A 21,625-nucleotide genomic window follows, 5' to 3' on the forward strand; every position below is an offset into this window, starting at 1 on the left:
CCCTCCACTTCTTCCAGTCCAATTCCTGCCTTTAGTTCAACCCCCAAACCCAAATGTTGAAACAAAACCTTCCTGGCAGTGAAACTACAGCAGACAGACAGGGGAAGCTTTAAATAGATGGCTTAGTAATAGATCTGAGGAAAATGAAATCTCAGAATCCCCTGGGCTCTGACAGGCAGACAGAGCAGAATGACTGTAAAAGGCACCAGGAGGGGGCAATGCCAGGAAAAAACCTGGATTGATGAGAAACCCTTAGTCATGGAGCTTGCCAGGAGCAGGGAGTGTTCCCAGCACCCCAGAGAGAACAGACATGGACCAGGCTGGGGCTGAATCAGTGCTTCCATCTGTGCTCCATCCCTCCCCTTCCCAGGGACTGCAACTGAGGGGATTTGATGCCTCCCAGCCCAGCTCCAGGCTGGCAGTGCCTGGGGAGCTGCAAAGGCCAGGAATGCATTTCCCAACAGCCCCAGAGCATTCCTGCATGGAGGGACAAGTTCAGAGCAGGAACAAACCCTGTGCACCTGCAAACCAGCACTGGGCACTGGCACAGGAGAGAAATCACTTCCTTCTCTCCAGCTGAGAAGCTCCTACCTAAACCATCACACCATTTTTTGCAGGTTTTTTACCCCCTTGAAGGCATTACTGTGCTCCATCACTGCTATCAGGGTAGCAGCAGGACCAGCAATGTGCTGCTGGATGCTCTGATCCCCAAATCCTGAGCCCATTTTTCCCTGTTAAGTTTGATCCTGCTTCCCAAGCTCAGACTTCCCAAACACACACATTTTTCTAACAGCCTTGCTGGGTCCCCACAGTGCTCCCAAATCATTCCAGCCCTGGCTTTTAGGCAACAAACATTGGGAAATAAAGCAGATGCAGAAGCAGGACTGTGCTTGCACAACCTCTGTGCTGCTGAGGCAGGAGAGTCACAGCTGCACAATCCCCAATTTGAAACTTTACAGCACCAAGAAATGTTTCCTTAGCTGAGTCTAAGGTTTTACCAGAGCTGAGGTGAATCCTTTAAGTCTTGATCCCATTATGGGCAGTGCCCTGAGCCTCAGTTTTCAAAGACAAATCCAATTTTTACCTCAAATGATGCCCCTACTCCTTGAAAACCATTTGAGGACGTTCTAGATAGTTCCAACTTGAATTAACCTCTATGTTTATGTTCCTAAAGCACATTTCTGCCATAATACATACTGAGAACAAGGTGGATTTTAGCAAACTTTTTCTTTACTAAAGTCTCTTGTTATAAATTACACAAATAACTTTATAAACAAATCCCCCCCACTTGCATTTTGTTTAAAGTAATAACTTTATATCATACAAATAAAGAAATTTCAAGTATGAAAAGTGCATTATTGCAATAATACCTCTTTGCAAGTCCAAAAATCTTGGTTTAGAATAAAACTGTAAAGTGTAAAAAAGGAGTAAAACAATCAGTGCCATCTATTCATTCAAGAAGTCCAACATCTCAAAAATGATGCTTAGTGTGTTGCAGAGGCAGATTTACATCTGAAAGCAACATGTAATTGAAAAGAAGCTATGTGTGTTCATTGTTTTGCATTAATTCTTGTTCTGGTTTTTGTGTGGGTTTTTTTTTTTTTTCCCTAGTTTTCTTCACCTTTCTTGGCAGGAATTCTCACTACAAGCAGTTCTTGTCCTCAGCCATTCTGTGCTGCTGCCACCTGCATGGTGCCAAGATCTTCATCCTCCTCGTGCATCCTCTTCAAACTTCCTGCAGGAGGCAAGAGGGAACTTCAGCCAGGGCAAACCAGGACATTTAAACACTTCACAATGAAGTTTAAAAATCAGCTTGCACATTAAAATCCCAAGAGTTTGGGATTGTGCTGCTAAAGGTTTGGGAAATCCCCTCACAGCCCCAGCAGAAGCTTCTCACCTGTGCTGCCAGGTGGGACTGAGAGGGATCTCTCCAGCTGCAGAGGTGACATCATCTGGATGGTTAACTTTGCTAGATAGATGGCTTCATATTCCTAAAAATGTCCAAAAATGTGGATTGGAATTACTCTGGCACAAAGCTTTGTAAGGATGAGCAGGGCAAATTCAGGGAACATCTCATATTCAGGCACAGATTTGGGAGGGGGAGAATTCTTTGTTGCTTTGCCATGAATGACAAAAACCATCAGGAAGTCAGAGGAAAAGTTCAAGGATGACTAAAGAAAATGGCTTTAAGGAACAAACCACATTTCCTGTGCAGCTCCTTCAGCACCAACCAAGACACTTCAGAGCCTCTCAATCACTGCACAAAGCAGGATTTTTATATCTCCTCCATTCCTGGATTTGCTTTGTCCAAAGCTTAACTCTAAGGAACTGAGGTGCCCACTCATCTTCCTCCCAAGCTTTCCTCCAGCTCCTGACATTTCTTTGAAGCATATTTGTGTAAATATCTATTTGGCAGGAAGATGATTCATTAAATGACTTTTCAGTTTTGATCAAGAATTTTTAAAAAGTCACCTGAAGTTGATGGACAAATCCAGCATTAGGATTAATACAGAATCTTCTTTCTTGGACATAAGTAAATGCATCCCTTAAAAAGAGAAAAAAACACACTTAAAATATATCAAAGTCTCTGTGGTTTGAGCTTTCCTTTAGATTATCAATTTCTCAGCACTACAGAACCTCTAAACTCTCCCCAGAACTGGTTTTACAACTGAAATTGCTTGGCCAAAGCAGGAAGCAGCAGTGGTACAATTCTGTGTGCCCACCCCAGTGCTCAGCTCACTTTCCTGTTCAGCACAGGCTCAGAACAGCCCCTGAGGCTGCTGCCCCATTCCCAGAGCAGCAGGTGCCTGATTCTTTTAAAAAAGGGTGTAAAACACAACTGCAGTGATGGAAACTGGAATAATCAGCTCCTGGTAAAGCCTTGGGTAAGGCACTGAGACTGAGTTTCTGTTCCCTCAAAATCATTATCCACTCACACCACCTGAATTAAAACCTGAATAACTTTTCTTACCTGTACTTCACCCCAAATGTTTCCATTATGTATGCAATAACTAAGGCAGCACTGGAAAAAAATAAATATAAAAGTTAGAAAAATATCTTTCAGTTGTTTAAAAATATTTATATCAGGGTGGATCATTTCCTACCTTCTAGAAATCCCTGCATTCCCATGGACAAGAACTTTTCCTGAGAAGGAAAAGAAACTCAAATTAACCATATGTGTATAAAGTGAATAAAATTCTTTGAAATGTTTTCCCTTGTTATGGAGAAGCAGGCAGCAGCAAGGCACACCCAATAAAACAACCCAGGTGTTGTCTTCCTTCACCCTGAATTTCTAACTGCAAATAAAAATAAAACAGGTGCTGTCTTCCTTCACCCTGAATTTCTAACTGCAAATAAAAATAAAACAGGTGCTGTCTTCCTTCACCCTGAATTTCTAACTGCACTCTGGGATCCAGAACTGGGATTGCTGCTCCTATGAGGATTCTGGGGGACAGAATGGCCACAATGCAGATTTCAGGTCCTGCACTGGAGAGGGGACAAGAAAACCTCATGCAAGAAAACCTCAAAACACAGCTGAGTTTCATGAAAAAACCCCAAACCCCAGAGGTTGATTTTTGCAGTTAGAGGTAAATGAATGAATGAACACTTTGCTCTGAATTTGTCTAACAGAGTTCAAATCAAGCATAATAAACCCCCCAAATTTAAGAAAAGTTCTTATTTAAGAGCCTCTAATCCATACCCCTAATTTAGTTTTATGAGGAGAAAGTTAATATTAATTTTACCTCCACTTTGTAAACTTCCATCAATAAATTCTTTAGTCTGAAAAGAAAAAAAAAACAACAAACAAGACTCAAACTTTCAGATTATTTTTAGTGCAAGTTGTAGTAACACCTAAATTGGGTATAATTTTTATATCAGTGACAATAATGCACCTTTATGCAGACTAAAACCCTACTTCAACTGTTCTTTTGTACTTTAAACTATTCCTAAAATTATCAGTGCAAAACCAGGGAAGGCACTTTTGGGTTTTTTTGGTGGAAGAAGGAACAATATCCTTTTGCTCAGTTGCAAACTGAATTAAAATAAACATACAAACCCACAGCTCCAAATCAGGGGTTTGTTCTAATAATGGGCATTGTTTAATTCACAAGTTAATTTTTAATTCATCTGCAGCAAACTGTAAAACTTAGCTATTATTTAGAATTTGATACAAGAAATGTAAATATTATTGGGCTCAAATTAAAGTTTCCTCCAGGTCAAGGGCCCCAGAATTCCCTCATGACCAAATCTCTCTGCTTTGAGACCTGTCTTCTTTAATTTTTATTTTTAGGTATTTTTTTCAGTCTTTTTTTATTTTTATGTCTTTTTTTTTTTTTTTTTGATACCATAACAAGAAGCAGCTCTTACAACTCCACCTGCTTCCACACTTGTAAAAAGGAGTTAATTACACTTATTAAAGTGTCAATAATAAAGTCAGGAGCTGGCAGCACTTGCAGGTACCTGAGGCTGAGTATCCCAAAAGTGAAACTGGTATTTGTTCAGAAAACTCCTGGGGATTTCCCTTCCCAAGCCATGGACTCACCATAGGGAAAAATCGGATTATATTCTCCACTGGATTATCTGCAATATCCAAGACTAAATACCTGCAATGAAAATTTCCTGTGAGTTCACAACATCACAGAGCTGCTGCAGCCCCTCCCCTGCAGGAGGCAATCTGCACAACCTTTAATTCCTGCTCTGAACTCCACAAATTCAGTCCAGAACAGATTTCACCTCTCAGAAATCACTGAAAACTAAAACCAGTTACTGCAAACTATGCATAAATCTCATCTGCAGGCTCCTTCAGGATGAATAAAATCCATGGTTTGGATTTCAAGTCTTTCTGCACCTCTGCACATTTTTCAAATAATTCTGACAAAGTGAAAATATTTGGAAAGAACACACATACACAAAAAGGAATCTTGGTCATTTCTCACCTAAATAACTGCTGGAAGTTTGGTTTAATAAAATTTGCTTCAATGTTCTGCCGTATGCATATTACATGGGTTATTCCATGTTTCTGGAGTATAGGTAGCTGTGGAGAAAGAAAAAAAAAATTTAATTACAGATACATCTATTAGACAGTAATAGACAAAGAAATAATAATTATTAATAATATTATAATATTATATATTAATAATATAAAGAAAAGCTGAAATAGACTAGTAATATATATTACTATATTATACTAGATTACACATATTATCAGGGAATATAGAAAGGAAATATAGAAAGGAAATATAGAAAGGAAATATAGAAAGGAAATATAGAAAGGAAATATAGAAAGGAAATATAGAAAGGAAATATAGAAAGGAAATATAGAAAGGAAATATAGAAAGGAAATATAGAAAGGAAATATAGAAAGGAAATATAGAAAGGAAATATAGAAAGGAAATATAGAAAGGAAATATAGAAAGGAAATATAGAAAGGAAATATAGAAAGGAAATATAGAAAGGAAATATAGAAAGGAAATATAGAAAGGAAATATAGAAAGGAAATATAGAAAGGAAATATAGAAAGGAAATATAGAAAGGAAATATAGAAAGGAAATATAGAAAGGAAATATAGAAAGGAAATATAGAAAGGAAATATAGAAAGGAAATATAGAAAGGAAATATAGAAAGGAAATATAGAAAGGAAATATAGAAAGGAAATATAGAAAGGAAATATAGAAAGGAAATATAGAAAGGAAATATAGAAAGGAAATATAGAAAGGAAATATAGAAAGGAAATATAGAAAGGAAATATAGAAAGGAAATATAGAAAGGAAATATAGAAAGGAAATATAGAAAGGAAATATAGAAAGGAAATATAGAAAGGAAATATAGAAAGGAAATATAGAAAGGAAATATAGAAAGGAAATATAGAAAGGAAATATAGAAAGGAAATATAGAAAGGAAATATAGAAAGGAAATATAGAAAGGAAATATAGAAAGGAAATATAGAAAGGAAATATAGAAAGGAAATATAGAAAGGAAATATAGAAAGGAAATATAGAAAGGAAATATAGAAAGGAAATATAGAAAGGAAATATAGAAAGGAAATATAGAAAGGAAATATAGAAAGGAAATATAGAAAGGAAATATAGAAAGGAAATATAGAAAGGAAATATAGAAAGGAAATATAGAAAGGAAATATAGAAAGGAAATATAGAAAGGAAATATAGAAAGGAAATAGTATATATAATAAATATATAAATATTTATATATTCTAGATAGAAATAGCAATAAGAAGAAAAGCTGTACTTAAGATACAAAACAGGGCTATATCAAGGAAAATCTGAGCTGGTTTTCTAGAATTCAGAGTGTAAAAATATTGTTTTTCCAAAAGAAAAAATGACAAAACAAGAAGGCATTCAATGAAGTTGTTTGTCTCTCCCCACCTTTCACTTTACCTGAATTTTCAAGTCCCTACATGAGAGAGGAATTTGCAGCCAGCACTGGGCTCTTGCTGGAAGCAGACCATGCCAAATAAGATCATTTAAACCATGAGGCAAATTTGCAGAGCCAAGCTGTGCCTGAGCAGTGCTTGACTTCATTGGAATTTAATTTTCCTTGTTTTAATGTCTGTGTGTGAGTTCCCAGTTGTGACAGATCTTGCAACACTTCAGCAAAGGAAATAAGAATTGGTGAAGTGTCTCAAATAGCTTAAATTCTCTAAGAAAAATATAATTTAAGACTCAATTTTAATACAAATAGCTCAGACCATCCCATAAATGCAGCACATATTCCTTCCACTTTGGCAGTTTTCATTCCAGTTCAGAACTGCAACCAAATTTACACCTCTATAGACACACAGAGCAGATCTCCACAGTAACAAATCAAATCACCACAGCAAAGCTTCCCTGGGAGAGAATTTTCTGAAAATCTTACCTTGCTTTTCATAGCTGAAGAATATGGGCCTAAAAATAACCCAGGTAAGATTTCCTAGGAGAAGAACAGACATTTAATACCAACTCCAGATGACTGGAAATAACACATTTCACTCAGAACATGGACACAAATCATTTACATATTCCTGAAATGTGTAATCAATGTCATTTATAGCAGGACAAGGAAAAAAATTGGTTTGGCAGGATAAGAGAAACATGATCTTGGTGCTGGAGATCTTGTTCTGGAGAAGGAACAAAGTCCTTGATTTGGATTAAGCTCAGCTTGATTCCTGCATCTCACCCAGCCCCAGATAAAGGGAAGGGAACTCTTAACTTGGTTTATTATCCTGTCTTGTAATTAATTCCAAATTGCTCTGATGAGAAGAGATACACACGTGGAAATCCCTCAAGCTTTGGCCTAGCAGTGGGAAAAGATCAGTTTTGAACCATTTATCTCCCCACCAATGAAGATAAGCAGGTGTGCAGATCTTATCTTGTGCAAAGATTTCTGACTGACACCACGGTAGGAAAATTTTAATTGTCCATCTCACTGGAGAACACTTCCCAGCCCAAGGTAGAAGGCAAAGCTTTGGCAATCATCTAAAAACATTCAGAAATACTAAAATTTAATATTTGGGGGATTTCTGTTTAGGACCTGCACCACAGAGATGCGAACACACCTGTATTCCAAGCTGGCAAATCCTCACCTTAATTAACTAATTAATTCTGTCTCCCATGGTGCTGTCTGACACTTTATGGGTAAAGAGTGATTTTGATACCAGCTCTTTTTCCTCCTCATTAAATGCTCCATGTGTTTTGCCTCAAACAGTAAATAAAAGTGTCCTACCTGCATCTCTCTCCTCATGGGATAGGTCCAATCCTTAAAAAACAAAATTAAAAATAATTATATATACAACAGAGAAAAGTAGAGATGTGCATGTGCATTTTATAGAAAATAACCTCAAGTTCTGTACAAGATCCCTGCTACCTTTCCAAGTGCAAGGAACACTATTTGGAAAGTTCATGAGAAGAAACCTCAAGTATTCTATAAAAAATCCTTAAGGCTGGAAAAGATCCTTATCAGCTTATCCACACCTCAGCTTTCTGCTGAGAAACTTCTCTCTGAAGTGAGGAGAGGAAAAAAGAGAAAGGAAAAAAAGCTTTAGAACATTCTGTACTGGTAAGAGAAGCAAAGGAACTCCTTTGGCTGGTGCATTCCTGCAGCCACTGAAATAACAGGAGATAACAAGCAGAGCAGGTGACTCCCTCAAAACCCACATTGCCTCACCTAATCCACTCTGAATATTCAGGATTCAGCTCAAACAATTCCAGAAATTTGTGCTCTCCATGACCACAGCAAGCCCTTAGTAAAATGGTTTATTACTCCACCCCAGAGTAAAGTGTGAGGAGTTTTATTTACTCCTCACTCAGTAAATAAAACACTCTGCCCATGATCCTGCTGGTCATTTACAGCCCAGAGCTGGGAGGGCTCAGCTCCATTCCCCATCCCCAGCTGACCAGAGCAAACACCAGGATCAGCACTTCCATCCTCTGCAGCTCTAGAGCTGAACAGGAACTGCTCAGGCAGAGACTATTCCTGTCTTTTCTTGCCTACAACTCCCACTGGCCTCTATTAACAGCCTCTTACTCATTCCTTGACCCTCACACATGAAGGAGTTGGAGCTGAGATCCCAGCTACCATCTGGAGGGAAAAAAAATAAAATGAATAGTCAAATATATCCAATAGACTGCATCCATTTATTTACATAACTCTGTTGATTCACAGCTGAGACAACACTTCCCCTATGTGCTGATGTCCTCAGAAGGATGGGGAAGTTAATCATTAAATATTCCAGCTGGGAAGGATCCCTTAAATTGCAGCACTGCTCACCTGAGCACCTGCACTTGTCCCAGTAGCATTAAATTCACATTAAACCTCTTTTTACCAGCACAATAAAAATCCTGTGCTTCCCTCAGACACCCCCACAGTGCACAGGGAGGATTTTCCAGCTCTTGCTCGTGGAATTAAGAAGGATTTTAGTATCAGTGAAGTTATTCTGGAAAAGCAAGCAAACAAACATTAAGCCACTCCAGAAAATCCTTTGGATAGCACCTAAAGTGGCAGCACAAACAGGGAAATAAAATGCACAAAATGGGCTTTGCTGAAGAGTAGCTAAATGACTTCTGCATGTTCCAGCTGGAATAATAAACTGCTGGAAGCAGAAAGGAGAAATGCTGTGACAAAAGGATGATATTTACAGCACTGGGTCCTTTAAAGGGGACCTGAGAGGGTTCAGCACAGCCCTGCTGGCTTGCTCTGTACACAAGAACATCATTCACCCCAAAAAGCCAGAAATTCCCAGTTTGTCCAAGTCTAAAACCAAGCCTAAGAGCAATAAACTCTGAAAAGCTTAAACTGCACTCCAGGAATATACAAACACTTTATTACTCTGTTTGTAGAATTTGGAAATCTTAATCTGGAGCCCAATGAAAACACAAATTCATCACTATTTTGGCTTAACAACACATTGGAAATGTTCCTTTAAAAGCATCAGAGGCAGGAAATTTTTAGCCCCAACAGCTGCAAACTGTGCAAAATAAATAGGTGAGAATTGAGCAATGCAACAGTTTCCAATGAGATTTAGTCTGCAAAATAACTCTGATAGAGTGTTTAAGGAAAACATTTAATCTGAGACAAGTACACAAACTACTGAAAGAATGATTTTGGTGGCTGCTGACAGCCCTTGGAGGCTCTCAAAACCAACAATGCCAGATCATTCAAATGTTATGCAAAGTTATGTAAAAATCCCAATCTATTACTGGAGACTGAAGCCAAGCACAGGTTCCATTTTAAGGAATTCATTCAGCAGCCAGGTTTTCCACACTGTCTGCAGCACCAAGCAGACAAAAAAACAACTGAAAGCTTCTCTTTTGATAAGATCAATTGCAAGAATTTTGCTAAGAAAACAAAGGGTGATGCCAGAGGTGGAGGGAAGAACAGGGATTTGGGAAGTTCTCCAGAACAAGTGACAACTCACTGGAAGTCTCACTCATCAATATTTGCAAGACACCAAATAGAAGGAGTGGAAAAAAATAATCCCTAGAACTACAAAGTTTTAAAAATGATCTCCAGGAAAAGGGGGAATAAAGCACATTCCAAACCCTTCCTTCCCCATCCAATTTCCAGCTGAAATAAACAGAAGTCATCAATTAATAGGTAAGACTTGAAATTAATAGGAATTAATATGTAAGACTTGTCCACACTACAAAGAGCTTTTGGTATCCAATATCTGTTAGCTCTGCCAGAAATTTGGGTTATTTTGTCCATATTTTACCACAACTTGCTCTTCCTTAGAACAGTTTAATGGCAAAAAAGTGATGTGGAATTCTTTTGTAACAGTGCCCTTAATCTAAAAAAAATTTATCTTATGATTTTCAAATGAGTTTAGCAGCCCTGACATTGAGAGTGTGTAGCAAAGCAAAGAGGGTTTTAAACACTCCAGCCAACCTGCATGTGGCTGTGCAGAGGGAATGCAGTGCCATGGATGCACGTGACACAGCTGAGCTGGCCCCAGCTGAAGCCTGCAGACCCATCTGATTCTCACACATAAAAGGTACAGCCCCAGTGTTTGTCAGAGCTCAGCTCTGGCTGAAACCAAGCCCAGTTTGGATGGTTACAGCTCCCTGTAATTAACAGAGCCTGCAAAGCACAGGCTGGCCCAGGTGAGGGAGAGGCTCTCAGAGACGCTGCAAAAATCACCAGGAAATAAATCCAATCAGGAGTTAGAGGAGATGAAGTCTCTTCTCGATTTTCACTGCTGCTATTCACCCCTGCACTGACTTCTCCTGCTTCCCAGACCCCAAATCCTTAGGAAAAGCTGCACAGAGCTCCCAGTAAATCCTCCCTGTCCACTCCAGATGTCCAACCCTTTCCCAACTCCCGGACAGTTTTTTGTTGTTGATTTATGGCATCACTTCCCTCTGCACACAGATGTCTCTGCCCATCACACTCCACCCCGTCAGGACTCCTGCATGATGGATTGTGCACCTCAGAACCCAGGGCTGTGAGAATCCTCCTGCCCGAAGCTGTTTCCCTGTAACGCTCCAAGCCTCTCCTCCAAAGCTGCTACAAGGTTCTCCCAAAAGTTGTGAAGCTGGAGCAGCAGAAACTGTTACAACAGAACAGCCAGGGGCTCTGACCTGCCCAGCTCCTCATCTGCTCTGGCCAAGGGAGCTTCTGGATCTGCCTTGAACACTGCACAGGAAATTCAGATTACAGCATGATGTGTTATATCAGAATTCAGATTAGAGTCTGACTGTGCTATATCAGAATTCAGATTACAGCCTGTGTTATATCAGAATTCAAATTGACTGTGCTATATCAGAATTCAGATTACAGCCTGTGTTATATCAGAATTCAAATTGACTGTGTTATACCAGAATTCAGATTACAGCCTGTGTTATATCAGAATTCAAGTTACAGCCTGACCGTGTTATATCAGAATTCAAACTGCAGCCTGTGTTATATCAGAATTCAAACTGACTGTCTTATATCAGAATTCAGATGACAGCCTGTGTTATATCAGAATTCAAGTTACAGCCTGTGTTATATCAAATTCAAACTGCAGCCTGACTGTGTTGTATCAGAATTCAAGTTACAGCCTGACTGTGCTATATCAGAATTCAGATGACAGCCTGTGTTATATATCCGAATTCAAATTACAGCCTGTGTTATAACAATTTAAATTACAACCTGACTGTGTTATATCAGAATTCAGATGACAGCCTGTGTTATACTAGAATTCAGATTGCAGCCCAACTGTGTTATATCAGAATTCAAATTCAGCCTGTGTTATATCAGAATTCAAACTGCAGCTTGACTGTGCTATATCAGAATTCAGATGACAGCCCGACTGTGCTATATCAGAATTCAGATGACAGCCTGTGTTATACTAGAATTCAGATTACAGCCTGACAGTGTTATATATCAGAATTCAAATTACAGCCTGTGCTATATCAGAATTCAGATTACAGCCTGACTGTGTTATATCAGAATTCAGATGACAGCCCGACTGTGCTATATCAGAATTCAGATGACAGCCTGTGTTATATCAGAATTCAGATTACAGCCTGACTGTGTTATATCAGAATTCAGATTGACTGTGTTATACCAGAATTCAGATTACAGCCCAACTGTGCTATACCAGAATTCAGATTGACTGTGTTATATCAGAATTCAAATTACAGCCTGTGTTATACCAGAATTCAGATGACAGCCCGACTGTGCTATACCAGAATTCAGATGACAGCCTGACTGTGCTATATCAGAATTCAGATGACAGCCCAACTGTGCTATATCAGAATTCAGATGACAGCCCGACTGTGTTATATCAGAATTCAGATGACAGCCTGTGTTATATCAGAATTCAGATTACAGCCTGACTGTGTTATATCAGAATTCAGATGACAGCCTGTGTTATATCAGAATTCAGATTACAGCCTGACTGTGTTATATCAGAATTCAGATTGACTGTGTTATATCAGAATTCAAATTACAGCCTGTGTTATACCAGAATTCAGATGACAGCCCAACTGTGCTATACCAGAATTCAGATGACAGCCCGACTGTGCTATATCAGAATTCAGATGACAGCCTGTGTTATACTAGAATTCAGATTACAGCCTGACAGTGTTATATATCAGAATTCAAATTACAGCCTGTGTTATATCAGAATTCAGACTACAGCCTGACTGTGTTATATCAGAATTCAGATGACAGCCCGACTGTGCTATATCAGAATTCAGATGACAGCCCGACTGTGCTATACCAGAATTCAGATGACAGCCCGACTGTGTTAGAGAGGGCAGGATTGCATCGACTGCCAGCAGCAGCATCATCCCATCATCCCCCTGCCCAGGCTGCAGCTCGGATGGGGCTGGCTCCGGATCCCACAACAATGACCTCCACACAAAGGCTTTCACTCCCAGGCAACTTTAAGGGTCATTCACACACTCACAAATGAGATCACACCTTGGCTTTGAAAGCATTTTACACATTATTTTACATGGCCCAACAAAGTGGGGGAGAGGGATGTTATCATCAAAGAACAAAAATCTAAATCAGTATTTGTAAAATGGAACAACTGCAGGAGAAATCCTGAAATAATAAAGCAGTAGCAGAGCACACTCATTTCCCATTTTTAATAAGAAAGGAGACAAACTAAACGAGGTACTGAAAAGGAAAATATGTGAGTATCACTGAAACCTGTCACATCTATCAGTGTGAAACGTGGTACTTTAGAGCCTCAAAATTATCTACAAACAGGAATGAAGTGAAAGGCTGTGTCTCCAGTTTCAGTCAGGCTTCCTGTTCTTGGACAGTTGTATTAAAAATATGGGGGTTATTTTATCAATAGGATTATTTCAATTGGAAGAAACCTATAACAATCATTTAGTGCAACTACCTGACCAGCGCAGGCTCAATAATATAGATATTTTTCCCCAGGTAGAAGTCTATAAAATACACAGAATTAAACCAAATCCTTTAATTCCCTGAAGGTGTGAGCGTGGCACTGCCATGAGCAGAACTCAGGGAATGTTTGGACGGTGCTGCTATCCCAAAAGTGGCTGAGGGCTGGAGAAAGGGGCAGCAGAAAGGGTGAGGTGACATTGCCACCCTTGCACAGCTGCTCCATCCCAAGGCCACCACACTCAGCAGGGATGGAAGCAGATTTCTTGGGAATTGTATTTGTCAGGAGCACTCAGACAATGGGAAGGCCCCACCAGAGACATTTTTGGTGGGAAAAAAGGAAGGGGGAAAAAAGGAAGGGGGAAAAAAGGAAGGGGGAAAAAAGGAAGGGGGAAAAAAGGAAGGGGGAAAAAAGGAAGGGGGAAAAAAGGAAGGGGGAAAAAAGGAAGGGGGAAAAAAGGAAGGGGGAAAAAAGGAAGGGGGAAAAAAGGAAGGGGGAAAAAAGGAAGGGGGAAAAAAGGAAGGGGGAAAAAAGGAAGGGGGAAAAAAGGAAGGGGGAAAAAAGGAAGGGGGAAAAAAGGAAGGGGGAAAAAAGGAAGGGGGAAAAAAGGAAGGGGGAAAAAAGGAAGGGGGAAAAAAGGAAGGGGGAAAAAAGGAAGGGGGAAAAAAGGAAGGGGGAAAAAAGGAAGGGGGAAAAAAGGAAGGGGGAAAAAAGGAAGGGGGAAAAAAGGAAGGGGGAAAAAAGGAAGGGGGAAAAAAGGAAGGGGGAAAAAAGGAAGGGGGAAAAAAGGAAGGGGGAAAAAAGGAAGGGGGAAAAAAGGAAGGGGGAAAAAAGGAAGGGGGAAAAAAGGAAGGGGGAAAAAAGGAAGGGGGAAAAAAGGAAGGGGGAAAAAAGGAAGGGGGAAAAAAGGAAGGGGGAAAAAAGGAAGGGGGAAAAAAGGAAGGGGGAAAAAAGGAAGGGGGAAAAAAGGAAGGGGGAAAAAAGGAAGGGGGAAAAAAGGAAGGGGGAAAAAAGGAAGGGGGAAAAAAGGAAGGGGGGAAAAAAGGAAGGGGGAAAAAAGGAAGGGGGAAAAAAGGAAGGGGGAAAAAAGGAAGGGGGAAAAAAGGAAGGGGGAAAAAAGGAAGGGGGAAAAAAGGAAGGGGGAAAAAAGGAAGGGGGAAAAAAGGAAGGGGGAAAAAAGGAAGGGGGAAAAAAGGAAGGGGGAAAAAAGGAAGGGGGAAAAAAGGAAGGGGGAAAAAAGGAAGGGGGAAAAAAGGAAGGGGGAAAAAAGGAAGGGGGAAAAAAGGAAGGGGGAAAAAAGGAAGGGGGAAAAACGAAGGGGGAAAAACGAAGGAAATGTTATTTTAGCAGAGAGAAGCACAAGCCACAGAAAAGGATAAAAGGTGAAACTAATAGAAAAGTACAAACAAAATTCCTATTTGTCCCATTCTCTAACATTGGTCCTACAGGCACCTTGTTAAATACCATCAGCACACAGGATCAGCAGCTCTGCTAAGAACTTCCATCATACAATTTTTTCCCAATAAAATGGGAAATAAAGCAGTGGAGGCAGAATCCTTGAGCTGACAGGAAGCACAAAGGGTCAGGGTTAGGCACTCCAAGTGCCTGAGTGCCACACTCACAGAATATCACAATTGTTCCCAATGCTGCCGGAATGGCCTTTTCATTTAATTATTTAATTCCTGAGTTGGGCTATGCTGAGGCAATCCTCACTTAGCTAAAACAACCCAAACATGCCTTAACTCCCAAATTGCACAAACTGTGCCTGCGTGGAGCCCAGCAGGCCTCCCCTGGATGGGAGCACAAACTGCCCAGGAGTGAGAGCCTGCTGAAGCCCAGCTGCACAGAGCACTGCTCTGATTTATGCAAAGCACTCCGAGTATCCCACTGAGCTGTGAGCAAATCTGGCACCTGATTTACATCTCCCAGCACAACACTGCATTTGTTCTCCATTTTTTGGGCTGTGTTATGTGGGCAGGTAAAATCATTCTAATGATACAGGCTTCCTACTTATTTTAAAGAGTCTGCAGAGGAGGGGAAACGCTGTTTTAAGGGGTTTGTTTGTGTTGCCTATTAAAAGTGAGAGTAAAAAGAAGTTTAATAGATTTGTTCCACCTTTAGATGGGCTGCATCACTTCATAGTTTAAAAAAAGCAGTCAGAAATACATTAGCATTTCAGACTAAATATAGCTGTCAAAAATGTAAATTTCTTTTTTAGAAAAACTCCATGGGCTAAAAAAGAACTCAGCTTTTATGCATAATAAAAAGGCAAATATGTCTGCTTAGTCAATAGGCTGCTAATTTAATTATAAAACCCATGGAGAGTCCTAAAAAAAAAAAAAATCTAAGTACATCATGAATACTTGGTTTGCTCAGCCTGAATGCAAGCAAATATGCTTTAACAAAAAATAAACTGGTAATTGTTGCTGTGTTCTCATTATATTTATACATCTATCCCAGTCCTTTTTTTTGTTTTGTTTAAAGTTTAATGAGAAAATAATTTCTGTTAAATTCCTTCAATTATTCCAGTCCTTACTGACCTTCTTTCCAGAAGTACTAATAAGCCAACATGTACTAATTGTTATTAACCTGACCCTTTTTAATGGGTTTTAGCCATAATTTTTCCTCCCAGTATAAACATGTAACACAGAACTTCTCAAATTAAAAGTTTGAGACCTGACCTTAGAAAATGTGATTTTAGAAAAAAAAAAATCTAAGCTTAGAAATGGTTCCAGATCACATATAATCACTATTACTCACAAAACTGAGATACTCACCCTCACCAGACTGTAAAAGAACACACAGTTCACAGACATTCTCAGAAAAGCTTTGCCAGAATGATGAGTTCCAGGTTTTCTGGCATTTCCCGAGCTCCCAGAAGTATCAAGAGCCAAGAGAGGTTTAGAAATGCAGCAATCCCAACCACCACAGTATGGATTAGGGACAGGACAAACAACATCCAGGCTGGAAAAGTGACCTATTTATTTATCAGAGCCCGTCCCTGCAGCCTGCCCCAGTCAATCCAGGCTGCTCTCCCCTCAACACTGCTCCTTGTGCCAGGAAGGGATGGGATGCTGTGCAGATCTGGCTTTATTTTTAATTATTATTAAGATTATTAAAGCTGTGACATGGTTAGGAGTGTCAGCTCAGAGAAGGGAGCTGGGGGTGGCACTTGGAGTGAGTTAAAGAAGTGACAAAGCTGCACTTTTGAGCAGCAGGGATTCCCCAAGCTCTCCCTCCTCCCCTTCCCAGTATCTGGAAATCAAATCTGCCAAGCCAGCATTAAACCATCCATCACCAACCTCCCAAAATGTGAGGGATTACTGCTCATTAAAGAGCAGCAATGCACAAGAGCATCTTCTGCTGTCCAGGAAAATCCACATTTTGTGGGCAGAATGATTTTAATGTCCTCAGTTTGCTTTTCCTAAGGACTGGGCTGAAGTCTCCTACACTTTGCTTTTAACGAGTCACCTCCACAAGAACTTTGACACTCACCACTGGCTTTCACTTTCCTGTTTCCTTCACATACTCCAACTGTTTATTACCTTCTATCAGAGCTCAGAATTTACTGACATGATCTTGCATTTAGAAATGTCTGACATCTCAAGTCAGACACAAATGCAGCGTATTGAAAATAAATTCTTACAGTTTTTAAAATCAGTTCTTGAAAATCCCCACTATGTGAAGTTCTAACACACTACAAGTTATATTATTTATAGACAGCCCATGCAAAAAGACAAAAGTAAACAAAAGTAAAAGCTGCTCTGAAAGACACTGTACTATAATCTCAGTTTTCATCAGTTTAGAGTTGTTAGACTGGCACTGAGCTCCGATTTCATTTTTATTTTAACCCCACATTCCTCTTTAGCCATTTTAGATGAAAAGCCACCCAGGCTGATTTAGTTAACAAAACTGTGGAGAACACGATTGGTTTCTCCAGAAAGAAAAGATATTTAAAAACAAACAAATTATAAAGCTCACAGGGTGGCAGATGATTTGTGCTGAGATACAAAGTGATTACAACTTTGTGAGAACAACTACATGACTTGTAACACCTCCAGAGCTCTGAAGTGATGGGGAGCATTAAATCCTGACAACAAAAACAGAACAAAAAGAGTCACTCCCATATTTCAGGTAATTGAGAGCATTGAGCAATGCTGTTCAAACAGAAATAAATGCTGATGTTCAGAAATATAACAATCTACAGACGCCAGAAGAGCTCAGACACTCTCAGCTTCCCTCATGCAGGCTGTGACATTTCACATTAAATATCTGAGGCCACCAAAGGGGGGGAGAACACTCGGGGACCTTTGTGACACACAAAAACAAATCAGCAGCGTCCAGGGTCAGCGCCGGGGAGTTCAGCCAAGTTCAGAAATCAGACACCGCGCTCCTGTGACACCGCACTGAGAGCCCGAGCGCACATTGCCACCTGTCCTCGTCCGGAGAGAACTCCTGGCTCTGGAAGTCCGTGCAAACACCTCCCCGACGGAGGTGAGGAGGAGAGGAAGGCACCGAGAGCGCGGAGGGGACCCGCAGGTAACTCCTGTGGGGCGGCTCACACCGGGACGGGGCCTCACCGAGGTAAGGGGGCACTGACAGGCTGAGACACACCGAACGCAGAACGGGCATAAAAATGAGTGCGGGCCGCTGGGAGTGGGTAAAAGCCAAAGGAGATAAAGCGGAGGGGCTCAGTTCCCTGAATGTGAGGGTGGCGAGATTGCCCAGAGAAGCTGTGGCTGCCCCATGCCTGGAAGCGCTCAAGGCCATGTTGGACAGGGCTTGGAGCAACCTGGGATAGTGAGAGGCTTCCAGGCCGGAGGCACCGGGGAGCGGAGATGCCGGAGGGCCGGCGGGCTGTGAGGGCGATGGAGGGAGCAGAGCCCGGCAGCGAGCAGGGGAGGGGACACGCGGCCGGTGGTCGCAGGGGGTGCCACCAGCACAGGGCGGGACACGGACCCGCGGCCTGCCATGGATCCCAGCGGGAATGCCGCGGGAAGGGGCGCGGGAGGCACCGCAGGGCGGGCAGGGCTGTGAGGGGAAGCCCCGGCGGGGCCGCGGGCCGGGCGTGTGCGGGGGGCCGGGACCGGAGCTCCCGCTCACCTCAGAGTCCTCTTTGGCCTGCGGCAGCGCGGGGAAGGCCGGTTTGGCGAGCTCCATGGCCGGGCGCTGTCCGGGCGGGGCAGGACCCGGGGCAGGGCGGCTATTTGGGCAGCGGGGCCGCGGGCTCCGGCTCGGGAGCGGCAGGAGATGGAGGCGGCGGAGGAGGAGGAGGCGGCGGCGGCGCGCTCAGCCGCTCGCGCCCGGCCGCCATGCTGCTGCTGCTGCTGCCGCTGCCGCCTCTTCTTCCCTCCTCCTCCTCCTCTTCCCACCTCTTCCTCCGCCCCCTCCTCTTCCTCCTCCTCCTCCCCTCCTCCTCCCAGCCTCCCGCCCGCCCCCGGGCCCCGCTCCCCCGGCCCCCGCCCCGCTCCGCCCTCAGTGCTCTGGCCTCCCCTCACGGGCGGCTGCCGCCGCCGTTCGTTTAATGAATCTGCTCGCAAGCCCTAAATTCGGGGTTATTCACCCCAAAGTTTCAGTAATGGCCGCTTCGGCTGTTAGCGGTGACCAGGGCCCGGCTGGGAGCGCCTCACGCCATGGCGCGACCATTGACGCTCCCTGTCGCCGTGCCCTGATATTGCCGAGGGCTCCTTCTCCTCACACGCCCGCTTCCATCTTGGCTCCATCGCCCATGGCAATGACGCTGCTGCCTCACATTTTAGCCGGCAACGCCAAGCGGGTCCTCTCTGAGGTTTGGAGTCCCCATCCGTGGAGGTGTCCGAGGAACGCCTCAGTGGCCTCGGTGCTCTGGGATGGGGATGAGGGATCGTCCCCTCGGTGCTCTGGGGATCGGTCACAGATCGGACTCGATGATCCCAGAGGTCTTTTCCAACCTGAATGACTCTGGGGATCTCCAGTCTGCTCCTCTTGGTGTAAACGATGCCCTCAGACACCTCAGTGTTGGGGCAAGAACCTGTTTTTCTGCTTTTTGAGGTCCCATACTCTTGAGAAGTCTGGGAGACCTGGAGAGACTTGGGACAAGGGATGGAGGGACAGTACCCAGGGAATGGCTCCCAGTGCCAGAGGGCAGGGATGGATGGGAGATTGGGAACTGGGAATTCCTGATGTGAAGGTGATGAGGCCCTGGCACAGGGTGCCCAGAGGAGCCGTGGCTGCCCCTGGATCCCTGGAAGTTCCCAAAGCCAGGCTGGACAGGGCTTGAAGGAGCCTAGGACAGTGGAAGGTGTCCCTGCCATGGCAGGGGTGGAACTAAATGGTCCTTAAGCTCCCTTCCAACCCAAACCATTTTATGATTCTATGAGATTTAATTTTAAACTGCAGTTTTTCATTCCTTTCCATTTCAATGAACCAAAGTTCTACACTGGTATCAGTGGAATTTCTGAGGGAAGCTTAGTCAAAGTAAGCAAACTCAATGGGTTGGTTGCTTAAATAAAATTTGAAGTGTCCTTTTGGAAATACTAGCGCTGGAATTTTAGAGTCTCAATTTTTATTTCTAGTGCGCCTTTCTGCTGTTTTTACTAAATAAAACTTTGAGAAACCTTCAGCAATCACCTTTCAGCAACCATTCCCTCAGCCAGAGGCTCAGTTCTCTGTTTACATCACAGTTCTGCTCAGAAATGGACTTTGATTTCATGTTCTCATTGTTCCAGGCACATGGGCTGTACAAGCTGCACTCAAAAGGTTGTTAAAACTAAACCTGATAATTCCATCTTTACACTCCTGACACAGCCACAACAGGGAGAAAGGTCTGAAACAGCCATATAAACAGGGAAATACTGTTGCCTGTCCTGTTTTAACTGTTCTACATCTTAAACCATCTGTTTGATCTGTGATGAGAAAGGAAATAAAAGTACAGCTGTTAAAATTGCCAGGGAGATGCTGTGTGTTTCCTGGGAAGTCAAGAGCTAATCTAATGTACTTGTCTGTCAGCTGAGCAGGCCCAGAGTAATCCAATTAGGATAATTAGAAGTAGCCAGAAGTACAATTTAGTGCATTGCTGCTCCAGTCCAACAGTCAGGTGAGCTGCACAGTGCAGTGGGTCTGTGTGCACCCCTTGGGGTGGAAAATCAAAATAAAAGTAAAGCAGATGCCCTTAAAACCACCACCACCTTCTTTACTTATTGCAATAAATAAACACCAGCTCAGGTAAATCCTGTTTCCAGAATTCAGCAGCAAGTGAGTGAGCCCAGGTGGGCAAGGAGGCCAAGAGCACGTGGTTGGTACAGGCACGGTGTGGCCACAGGAGCAGGGCAGTGCCTGTCCCCTGTGCTGGCACTGCTGAGGCACCTCCAGCCCTGGGGACAGCTCTGGGCCCCTCAAGGGAAGGGAACAGAGCTGGGGAAGGGTCTGCAGAATCCCTGAGGAGCTGGGCAGGGGCTGCAGAATCCCTGAGGAGCTGGGCAGGGGCTGCAGAATCCCTGAGGAGCCGGGCAGGGGCTGCAGAATCCCTGAGGAGCTGGGATGGGGCTGCAGAATCCCTGAGCAGCTGGGCAGGGGCTGCAGAATCCCTGAGGGAGCTGGGCAGGAGCTGCAGAATCCCTGAGGAGCTGGGCAGGGGCTGCAGAATCCCTGAGGAGCTGGGAAGGAGCTGCAGAATCCCTGAGGAGCTGGGCAGGAGCTGCAGAATCCCTGAGGGAGCCGGGCAGGAGCTGCAGAATCCCTGAGGAGCTGGGCAGGGGCTGCAGAATCCCTGAGGAGCCGGGCAGGGGCTGCAGAATCCCTGAGGGAGCTGGGCAGGGGCTGCAGAATCCCTGAGGAGCTGGGCAGGGGCTGCAGAATCCCTGAGGAGCTGGGCAGGGCTCACCTGGAGCAAAGGAGGCTCAGGGGCCCCTGTGGCTCTGCACAGCTCCTGCCAGGAGGGCACGGCCAGGGAGGTTGGGCTCTGCTCCAGGGAACAGGGACAGGAGGAGAGAAAATGACCCCAAATTGCACCAGGGGAGGTTTAGATTGGATAATAAAGAAAATCTCTTCATGGAAAGGATTGTCCAGACCCCACCAGTCCCTTCTCTCTCCGAGGGTTAGGCTGCCTCTGTTTGGTATAGGACACACAGAACTCCAATCCTTACACCAGAGAAAAGTTGCTCCTCCAACTCAGAAGACACAAAATTCACCTCTCTGTGAGAGCTACACACAAAATCCACCATGATAAACAGATTTAAACAGGTTTTATTCATAAACTGTTTGGGGAAAGGAGATTTACTGATATACAAAAAGTCAAGAAATGAA

At 43.1% G+C, this 21,625-nt stretch overlaps 1 protein-coding gene across 1 annotated transcript; it reads right to left on the reverse strand.

The window, feature by feature from the left end:
* Positions 1 to 1,210: 1,210 nt before the first annotated feature.
* Positions 1,211 to 18,676, reverse strand: STYX (serine/threonine/tyrosine interacting protein). The gene is made up of 11 exons (XM_058807140.1): positions 18,446 to 18,676; positions 7,720 to 7,752; positions 6,874 to 6,927; positions 4,938 to 5,035; positions 4,544 to 4,604; positions 3,744 to 3,780; positions 3,105 to 3,144; positions 2,972 to 3,022; positions 2,473 to 2,545; positions 1,898 to 1,991; positions 1,211 to 1,735 (listed from the first exon to the last, which is right to left on the reverse strand). The coding sequence occupies exons 1-11, from the start codon at positions 18,500 to 18,502 to the stop codon at positions 1,662 to 1,664; spliced, it is 672 nt and encodes a 223-aa protein (XP_058663123.1). The 5' UTR covers positions 18,503 to 18,676; the 3' UTR covers positions 1,211 to 1,661.
* Positions 18,677 to 21,625: the final 2,949 nt, after the last annotated feature.

The sequence above is a fragment of the Ammospiza caudacuta genome, chromosome 6 (genome assembly GCF_027887145.1).
Source record: "Ammospiza caudacuta isolate bAmmCau1 chromosome 6, bAmmCau1.pri, whole genome shotgun sequence".
Lineage (NCBI taxonomy): Eukaryota > Metazoa > Chordata > Aves > Passeriformes > Passerellidae > Ammospiza > Ammospiza caudacuta.